The following is a 10,553-nucleotide window of genomic DNA, read 5'->3' as shown; positions in this document are numbered from 1 at the left end:
AAGGTAGCGAGACGCTACGGAGCTGCCTCCTGCCTCCTGACATCCTCAGAAGTCCCCTGGCCCTCGGCGGGAGTAAGGGGCTGCCCCAGGGAGGGAAGCAGGCACCCGGTTGGCGGGGGAGGGGGAGCGCCAGGGCCTGAGACTCAGCCTGTGGTGTATGCACGCGGGGAGCGGGCGGATGAACGGAGGTGCTGAAGTGAATGGAGTTGGGGGTGGACTGGAAATATCCCCAAACAGCACAGGCTGCAGCCGGCGGGGGCTGGGGGCGGGGGGAGTCCTGAGGCGCAGGCGCAGTCGGGGCCCCAGTCCCGCTCCCTCCTCCTCTCGGTGCCTCTTTCTCCGCCCCGCTCCCCCAAACACACTCGCACACGGGCTCTCAAGGTGTTCTCCGCACAGCGGAAGATGGCGACAGACTGAGGGGGCATGGCCAGCGGGAGCCACGGGGCCGTGCAGCTCCGCGGCCGCCACAGCGGTGCGAACGAGAAGCGGAAGCGAGAGGCGCACTAAGTAAAGCCCCGCGCCCGCGTCCGGAGCCTGTGGCGCCGCCGGGAGCCAGGTGGCCCGCCTGAGCCGGAACTCCGGGAGCAACGGGCGCGGAGCCGGAGTGAAGCCGGCCCGGGACCGGCCCCGGCGAACAGCCGGTGCGCGAGCGAAGCCCGAGGGCCAGGCAGGGCACCGGTCGGCCGGCCTAGGGAGGGCGCGAGCGAGGCTGGGAGCCTCGCGGAGCGGGCTGCAGACGGGCGAGCGGGCGGGCGGGCGGGAGAGGAGCCGCGCGGGGCGAGCGAGCCGCGCCGAGCGGAGCGCGGTGGCCGGGCCCGCACGGCGGCGCTGAGGGGCGCAGAGCTGCGCTGAGTCGAGACGGCCGGAGCAGAGTGTGAATCGGGCTGCCGCCAGCGCGGAGTAGAGTGGCGCGGAGCCAAGGGGAGCTGAGGGGCCCGACACTATGAAGAGTGCGGCGACGCCGCCGCAGCCGCCACCGCCCCAGTGCCCCGCACCGCCCCCCGCCGGGACGCCGGGCAGCGCCTAGCCGGTCGGGCGGCGGCGCCCAGGCTGGGAGCGAGGGAGCGCGGGAGGGGCGCGGGATCGGGACAAGGGCGCCCCACGACTCCGGCCTGAGCGGAGCCCCGGGCCGGCCGGCCTGCCTCACCATGCGGCCCCCGAGGTAGAGCCTGGACGGCGCCGAGAAGCGCGGAGCGGCGCGCAGCCCTCCCGCCGGAGACGGCCGTCCGGCCTCGCGCCTGCCTGCCCCCTCCAGCCCGGATCCCCCTGAAATATGTTCAGGGGCGCTTGGATGTGGCCCGGGAAAGACGCCGCCGCGCTGACTATCTGCTGCTGCTGCTGCTGCTGGGCTCCCAGGCCAAGCGACAAACCTTGCGCCGACTCCGACCGGGCGCAGCGATGGCGACTGTCCCTGGCGTCCCTGCTCTTCTTCACCGTGCTGCTCGCTGACCATCTGTGGCTGTGCGCGGGGGCCCGGCCCCGGGCCAGGGAGCTGAGCAGCGCCATGCGGCCGCCCTGGGGGACCGGCCGTGAGCGGGAGCCGGTGCCTCCTCCCGCGGTGCTGCCGCTGCCGCTGCCGCCGCCACCGCCGCCCGGCGAGCCCAGCGCGCCCCCGGGCACCTGCGGCCCCCGATACAGCAACCTGACCAAAGCCGTCCCCGCCGTCGGCCCCTGGCCGGACTGCGGCGGCGTCCCCGAGCCCACCGGGCTGGACGCAGCTTGCACCAAATTGCAATCTTTGCAGAGACTTTTCGAACCGACTACCCCGGCCCCCCCTCTGCGGCCCCCCGATTCCTCTACCCGTGCCCCAGCCGAGTTCCCCTCCGCCAAAAAAAACTTGCTCAAAGGCCACTTTCGGAACTTCACTCTCTCTTTTTGCGACACCTACACGGTCTGGGACTTGCTGCTGGGCATGGACCGCCCCGAAAGCCTGGACTGCAGCCTGGACACCCTGCTGGGGGACCTGCTGGCGGTGGTGGCCAGCCCGGGCTCCGGGGCCTGGGAGGCGTGTAGCAACTGTATCGAGGCGTACCAGCGGCTGGACCGACATGCTCAGGAAAAATATGACGAGTTCGACCTCGTGCTGCATAAATACTTACAGGCAGAAGAGTACTCAATCCGGTCCTGCACGAAAGGCTGTAAGGTAGGGACCGGCATCCGCGGCCACAACGGCTGCTTCGGAGGCGGCAGCAATAGCTGTGGGACCGGGAGGAATAAAAAGGAAGTCGTCCCCCCTAAAACCCCACCAACCCTCCCCAATCCTGCCGTGTTCAATGCAGCGCTATGAGTGCCACCTAGAGACCCTCCCTGGAGAAGGGGCCTCAGGGATTCAGGTCAGATAATCACCTGGCCAACTTCTATTAATGCTGAGTTTGAGCAAGGTAGAGCTGGAGCTTCCTGGTGCCCAGCCCCGTTAGTGAGGAAGGAGGGGTCACAGGGCCCCAGGGTGGGCGAAGGGGTGGAAAGAGGGATTCTGCTCCCACAGCCTCCATCTTCAGCCAGCCATGCCCCTTTCCTTTCCTGGGTTGCAACTGAAAGCTCTAGAGGGGCCCAGGGACTGCCTGGTTCAGGGGGAAGGCCAGAGATGGAGGAAGAATATTTGGTAACCTAACCTCACAGCCTTGACCTCTGCCTAGGAGGGGTGAGAGGAGGAGGAGCACTCCTGGTGGTGGGGCAGCCACACTGTTGACCTTACATGACCTGAAGTGGCTGGCCAGAACCTGAGCAGGTAGATCCCAGGGGTGCTTGTTTCCTCCCAAAGCAGGAACCCACCCACTCCTCTCCCCTGACAAAAGGAGCTGGGGACAGGGCCCAGCAGCTTGTAGGAGGCCACCGAAGGTTGGTGCATTATAAACTTCCCTCCCTGGTACCTTTTCAGTGCACTGTGGTGACAATGGAGGGAAAGCTGGCTTTCTGGCTGCTGGAGACAGTCATCCTGAGGAGAGGCAGGCAGCTGCAGAACAGCCTGCCTAGGGCCCAGCTGAGTGTTGAGAAACTTCCTGACCCTCACAGCAGGGTCATTCTAGACAGTAGGTTGATGGGGGCTGGGATAATTTGGGACATGGTACCACTACTCTGTTCACCCATCCCTGCGAGGTGTCCTGCTTCTGGCAGAAAAAGAAACAGCAAGGTCAAAGGGTCAAGTGACAAGGAGACCAGGTGGGGTGGTGGCCTCACATATCCTCCAGTTGGGAGCTAAGAACTGGAGAGGGAAACAGTTGCCTCCCAGCCCAACTCATCTCCCTCCGAGGCTGTGGGGATGGGCAGAAAGTGCCCCTTCCCATCCAGCTCAACCCCTGTGGGCCTCTGCAGGACATCCACATTCTCGGTGGGCTCCCTAGGGATTTGTGGCAGTGGTTTGGGGAAAAGAGGGGTAGCCCATTGCTCCTGACTTCACTTTCCCCTTTTTCTTTTTCCTGTTCTCCTAACCTAGCAGTCTCCCTCCCGCCTCCCTCAGCCTCAGCTGACTCACTGCCTCACTCACACTACCAAATGAGATATTCCACTTCTTAAAGGTGTACAGACAGACACACACACATGTTTTCATACACCACCACCACCACTCCCCTCTGGGGGAAATCACACAGAGATTCAGAGAGGTCATCACACCCACAAACAGTGCCACAGAAGCAGACACCATGTCACACACACATGTGCACCTCCCCATGGTTACAGACATACAGACAGAAGGACTGTCACATGAAGAAGGACACATATAGAGACAGAGACATATACTCCCTGTCAACCGCAGACACACACACACTCAGTGAGAGCAGAGGGATGTGGTCCACTAGTGGATGGAATAAAGGCTGTTTGTCTTTTGTAGCTCTCCCTCCAACCTTATGGCCCCAATTGGATTTTTTCTCAGTCACCAGGATGAATGAGATACCACGCCACAATTTTCCCATTGGGTTTTCTCCATGTTGCAGTCAGCTCCAAGTTCCTATCCCACACTAAATTAATTGTTTTTGCCAAGCAGTTTGATGTAGGAGAAAGACAACTTACCGACCTCTCGGCATTGAGAGGCCTTACCACCTCTACTACTTGTTAGCAGTATGACCTTGGGCAAGCCACTTTTCTTCTGTAAGCTTTTGTTTCTTCATTTGTAAGATAGGTATATTCATCCTTGCCCTGCCCACATCCTGGGTCTTATGGAGGTTCAAGTGAGAAGAGGTAGTCAATAGTATTTTGTAATAACAATATAACACCTGGCATGGATGTACTGCTTTATGGTTTTCAACCCGTCGCATACCTCATGAGATCACAGTTGCCCAGAGAGGTTGGTAATACGAGCACCATTGCCCCCATTTTACAGATGAGGAAATTGAGGGCAGAAGAGTCTAGCAGGTTGCCCTAAGGTCACCCAGCAAATGAGCAGAAGTGCCAGGAATCAGACCCACATGTTCTCAGATGCTTTAGCCTATGTATTTGCCATAGCCCCACATCTAGTTCCCAATGGCCAAGACCCACCCTTCTCTCCTTTGTCTCCTTGTCTTTCCCAAATGAACTTATGCTCTCTCGCTACCTGCTATGCCAGGAGAAAGGTAGTACTAGCTCCACAGCTCTCTTCCTGCCTTTCCCACTCCTCTTCCAATGCCCTCTCTCTCAGCAGAGGCCTAGACCCACAGGACACTCAATTCCAGCTGTTTTATGGACCACTAAAGGAAAAGATTGTCCTGCTCTCCTCCCTTCTGGGGATCCTTCCCTCTTCAGTCCCTCACCCTCACCTCCTTCCCAGACTCCGTTGCTTCCTTTGCCCATCTCTGCACCTGCCTCTGGCTCCAAGCCCTCCTATCCAAGCCCGTACTTCAAGTGGGATCCCTTGGAGATGAAGTGCCCAGGAGCTTCTCCTGGCCAGAATAAGGAGGCTTCCTCTAGTTCTGGAAACCAAGCCTGGAGCTTCTGCTCCAGGGCCTGGTGATACCCTCCCCCTCCCCAGGACCCTGTCTTAGTGCCTCAGTCATATCTTTCCTGGACATTCCCAGAAACCCTATTCTCTCCCTTTGCAATGTCTGCCCCTGTTTCAGGCTATGCAGGGCCCCACAAATCATACCTGTCCTCACTGCTGCCTGTGACACCTCCCAATTTAGTACCAGCTGCAACATTTCCTTAATGTGCGACTGACTTCCTCTCACACAGCAGGGCGATGTTAACTTAGGCAGGCCCCATACCCCATCCCCACCCTGGCCTCTCCCAACTGGTTGGTCCAAGCTCCACTCCTCCCTTATCACTCTGTGCACATCCTACAAAGCTCTACACCCCCCAATACCATGGCCCTCCTGGCCGTGCCTTGGCTTACTGGACAAACCACCCTCACTGCTGGACCATGGTGGTTTCTTCCTCACAACTTTCCATCCTCCCAGTCTTGCCATACCCCTACCTTGATACTGATGGCCCCTCTCCCCTCCCCCACCTCTTCATCTTTCTTGTTGTAAATTCAGAACACTCAGAGTATGGGGAGTGGTGGAGGTGGGAGCAAAACCCTGGCCTCTTCTCGCCCAGCTCTTGATCCAAAAGAAGATAGAGGCCCAATGGAAGGACAATTCTCAGCTCTCCTACTAGCCATAGAGCTACATAAGCAAAGGGAAGTGCCCAGGAGGGATGTGATCGTTCTACTCTATTTTGGGCTGGTTCAAACCCACCTGGCAGACTGTGTTTGGTTCTGGGCCTCATACTGACCTGGTTTGGAGAAGAGTCTGGAACCCAGGTCCCAGGAGAGAGAGTTGAAGGAGCTGGGGCTGTTTCACCTAGCGAAGAGGTAACTCTGGAGGATGTGGTCTCTGACTTCAGACATCAAAAGACTTAAGTTGCAAAAGAAGAAGCATGTTCTGCTTGGCCCCAGAGGGACTTCATAGTTAGAATGCCCTGCATTCAAAACCAGCTCTCTTATTTATTACCTGGGTGACCTTGAGCTAGGAACTTCAGCTCCTGGGTCTCAATTTTCTCATCTGTAAGATGGGACTAAAATTCATCATAACAGCCTGGTAAGGTCATTGTTAATGAGAGGTCTACACAGCACCTAGACCCGGCTCATCAGCATTGCTCTGTTAGCAGTTATGTCCTGTCCCCCTTCCAAAGAAGGAACAGGCTGTCTTTGAAGGAAGTGAGCTCCTGTTTTCAGAAAATGTCTGGGCTGATATGTGCAGGCCACAGGGAAATGCTGTGGAGGTTATCTAATACCAGATTGAGGGGAAAATTGGACCAGGTGACCTCTGATTTCTGTTTTAGCCAAGAGTTTAGGCAGAGCCTGCTCACTGAACAGCAGCTTTGGAGGTCTGGGGAAGGGGTTGAGCCCAATACTCATGCATTGGGAGTGGGGGTAGGGGCTCTGCATTATGCCAGAGCCCAGCTCCTTGCCGTCTGCCCATACCCGCTGGGGGCCTGCTCTTCCTCCACTCCGGCTGCACTCCGGCTGGCAGCTGTTTCTGCCTCACTGCCTTCCTCTCTCCTCCCACCTGCCATAGCTTTCCTGCCATGCAGGACTCCTGGGCTAAAGCTGGGTGTAAAGGGTGCTGATTGCCAGGAGTTTAGGGCACTGGGCAGAGGGCAGGAGCCCCAACTTGGCCAGCGGTCTCTATTGTCATGAAGACTAAAAGACAGCTCAAAGCAGTGTTTCACAGATAGCCTCCCCAACCCAGAGTCCTTGCAGCCCAAGAGGGTGCCTTTATCTCTGTTTGGGGCTAGGGGAAAGGGCAGGCAGTCAATAAATGGCCTCCTGGGAATCATGACAAGGCCTCCCTTTGGGGAGGGACCTCCAGCCCAGAGAAGCTCATCTCCTCATCACCCAGGAAAGTGAAGCTGGGGTTCTGGGAAAGGACAGGTATCCCTGATCCTGAAACAGGGATATAAGAGGCTATGTTTATAGCTAGAATGAGGATATATTAGATGAAGCGTGGCTACCCACACTGCTCCTGAGTCCCTCACCCCTAAGTTTACCCCCTCCATCCTTATGCCCCATATTCCTCCCAAAGTTTAGCCTATGTCCAACACCCCTTTGACTGCATACCAATGACCCCATAACCTTTCCAGTCTTCTATTTTATCAACCTAGACCCTTCCCGAACTACTCTTTACACCTCATTCTCTAATTCTTACCCCACACATATACTTATGTCCTTCCAACTTCCACCCACTCCCAACAGTTATCTCCACCCCCACTCCCCCTTACCCTAGACCTGCTACTCCACCTTGCCCAACCCACACCCCATCCGCCTCCTGCCCCGTAGCCTCACCTCACTTTCCACACTCCCTCCCTGTCCACAAGTCACCCTTTCCCATCACACGCTCCTCTCCCCTCTTGCTCTACCCTTCCCCCACTTCCTCACTTTTCACCTACACATCTCTCCTTCCCCTTTCCCCTATCTTTGCCAACCCTCACCCCATTTCCCTTTCCCACATCTCACTCCAGGCCCCTCTTCCAGCCATATCCAAACATCATCCTGTTTTCCACTTCCTTCTGCCCTTCCCTTAGAGAACTGACCCCTCTCAACTTACTTCTAACCCTCTCAACCCACTTCCTTCTCATCCTTCTGCTTTACCCCCTTCTACTTCTCCCCAATCCACCCTCATCCTCTTCTTTCCCTATTCACACATTCCTTCATCTACCCCTCCCTTTAACCCTACTCTTCATTCCTGTTCACACTTACCTCTCTTCCTACTCCTCAGATCCCATCCCTTCTGATATCCCGCAACTTTTCCTCTTCCACTCTCCTCCCTCCCCCACCTCTCAGCCCACACCCCTCCTAGCCCTTATACCACACCTATCCCCCTTGCAATCTTATACTCCTTCCCCACCCCTCCCACGCTTTACCCCTTACCCCACTCCCCACTCCACTCCTCCAGAACAGTTGACCCTGTCAACTGTTGACCCCCTTCCATGATCACATCCCCCTTCCATGATCACATCCCGCGTCACTGTCCTCACAGCCCCCCCCCCCACCCTTTACCCCATGTCCCCCACCCTCTTCTCTCATTCCCCTGGCACCCACTGTTTTCCCTGAATACCTTAGTGCCCCCTCACCCCTCACATCCTTCACAACCCACTGTTGTTTCACCGCCCTTATCCCCCCTCCTTCCTCCTGTCTCCTTTCATCTTCTGGTCCCTTCTTCCCTCCCCCTTTCCTTCTCTGCTTTCTTTCTCTTCTCCCTTTTCTCTCCTCCACTCTCAGGGTGAGCATGTGCATGTGTGTGTGCATACACACTCAGACACAAAGACACACACACACAGACACACATATATCCCCCAGTCTTCTTCATGGCCACTTCCCATCCTTCCCACAGGCTGGTGCCTGACTACTATAGTCACCATAGCAACGGGAACCTCCAGGAAGGATATACTGGTATCTCCTGAAGGTGGGAGTGGGAGGAGTTAAGTGGAGGAAGGGAACCCAGCAGCCTCCCATCCAGTGTGGTCTGGCTGGAAGAGTCTGCTGGGCAAGGTGAAGGTAAGGGAAGACAGTGAGTGAGGCTGACATTAAAAGAAGGTCAAGGATCTCTGACTACAGCCTAAGCATGAGAGGGTGCTTCTCAGCTAGAACAGTATGTGGGGATACCCTCCCAGGAGTCCTCAAGAAAAGGATAAACACCCATACTGTGGGTGGGGATTTAGGCCAACATCTCAGGCTAAGTGGTAGGAATTTTTCCTACAAAAACTTCTCTCTGAAGGCAGTTCCTTTGTATTCCCACCCTCCTAGGCTGCTTACCTGCCATGGGCACATGCAGGCTAGGAATCAAACATGCCATCCCTTCTCAAATCTCAGATACACACAGATTCCAGCTGTAGCTCCAAGAAAGCCATAGCTGCTGCCCCTAAATGTCCCCCTGCCATTCCCTGCAGCTGGCTCTGGGGTGGGGGTGGGAGGTCACCTCAGCCCCAGCCACCTAAACCAGCAGTGCATGAGGGTGTTTTCTGGAAAGCCAAAAGCAGCATATCTGGGTCCCCAGAAGCACCATTTCCCCATGCTGGCCTGGTAGGTTTCTGAAGAATGGGCATGTGCAGTGGCCAGTGATGCCAGACCAGCCTTTTATCCATGGGCATAAAGGTGGGGGGGGGGTGTGCATAGAAAAACCTGATTTTTTGAGACCTGAGCTAGGGAGGTGCTTAGAGGGAAGTGAATGGGTCCCAGGAAAGCTTCAGCTGGCTGTAGGGAGGAAAGGAGTGACAAAGTCTTACAAAGCTGAAGTTCCAGCTTGAATGGATTCTGAGTCGCAAGTCTCCAGGCCAGAAGACAAGGCAGACTGGCTCCAAAGAAGACATGGACATGAAAGAGAAGGGAGAAAAGAAAACTGCCAGCTTTCAGTGCCTGAGAGATGCCAGAGGCTTCACATGTGTCTGTTTAATCCTGACAGTGACCCTAGCAAGCAAGTACTATTATTATCCCTATTTTACAGATGAGACAACTGAGGCTCTGCAAGGGAAAGTGACCTGCCCAGACCATATATCTAAAAGGTGGGAACAATGAGATTTAAACACAGCTCTGTCTGATTCCAGAGTCTATGTTCTTTCCCCAGTACACAGATGTATGAAAAAAATGTTAATCTCCTCCAGCTGTCATAGGCGATGCACAGCTGGCTACTGAGAAGCTGGACTACTGAAGGGGGAAACCCAGCAAACCCTACTGAGGGCTTGTACAGGCCTCTTGGAGTCATTCAGACCCAAAGTAGGAACACACCAACATCCTCTTTTTTCAACATCCCAGACTCTTGCCCTTGAGACCATTGACAATGACAAATATCCTCCTGGGATATCAACAAGAGGCTGGGCATGAGGAAGGGCAGTATTTGCTCACTCCATTATCTACACATTTCTGCAAAGGAGATGGTAGAGCTGGACTACTCCTGCCTTCTTCCTCCCACCTGGAGGGATATTATCACTGTTACATGCGCAGCCCCAATCTACTGGGGGGGATCAACCTGAGCAGGAGGGGAGAAGGTCCCATAAGCAAGTCCAACGCATACAGGTAGAGCTGGAAGGGTAAAAGAATGCAATGAGGTCTTGTCACCTGAGAGCGTGCTGAGGCCAGGCTTGGGGTTTGGAGACCTGCTTCTCATGCCTGGGTTTCAGTGAGTCCATGCTGCTGGACATCTAAGCGCCTCCTCAAGTACAGGAAGTGCCAAACCACCAACTTCTGTTTTGGAGGGGGGATTTTGGTGGTGGCATATGTTGTCAGTATTTCCTGTCTTTTTATTTGGTTGTAAGCAGATAGCAGTGGCTCCCTGGCTGATCTATGAAAGGTGAGCCTGTCTAGTTCAGTGTTGAGTTCAACTAAAACATCCAACAAAGTTAATGCCTCAGAATTACTATAGACTCAAAATCTTTTTCAAAATACTTTCGCAATTACCAAAAGAAACGGTCTTCAAGAAATGTTTGAAAATAGAAATATAACAGTAAAAAAAGTCCCAGAGACACTTTTAACGTTATAGTATATTTCCTTCTAATATATATTTCTGTGATTCTTATTTATTGTGGTAACATAGACAATGTATAATTTCCCATTTTAACCACTTTCAGGTATACAATTCAGTGGAATAATATACCATATCTTTTTCATCTAT

At 55.2% G+C, this 10,553-nt stretch overlaps 1 protein-coding gene across 1 annotated transcript in view; it reads left to right on the top strand.

Moving 5' to 3' along the window:
* The first annotated feature begins 1,273 nt into the window (after nucleotides 1-1,273).
* Nucleotides 1,274-10,553, top strand: part of NALF2 (NALCN channel auxiliary factor 2) — a 33,424-nt gene continuing 24,144 nt past the window's right edge. Inside the window, exon 1 of the mRNA XM_077144813.1 lies at nucleotides 1,274-2,143. Within this exon, the coding sequence (XP_077000928.1) occupies nucleotides 1,274-2,143 (870 nt within the window). The remainder of the gene's footprint in view (nucleotides 2,144-10,553) is intronic.

The sequence above is a fragment of the Tamandua tetradactyla genome, chromosome X (assembly GCF_023851605.1).
Source record: "Tamandua tetradactyla isolate mTamTet1 chromosome X, mTamTet1.pri, whole genome shotgun sequence".
NCBI lineage: Eukaryota > Metazoa > Chordata > Mammalia > Pilosa > Myrmecophagidae > Tamandua > Tamandua tetradactyla.
The sequence above is the reverse complement of the archived record's forward strand: the minus strand, read 5'-3'. Positions and strand labels throughout refer to the sequence as shown.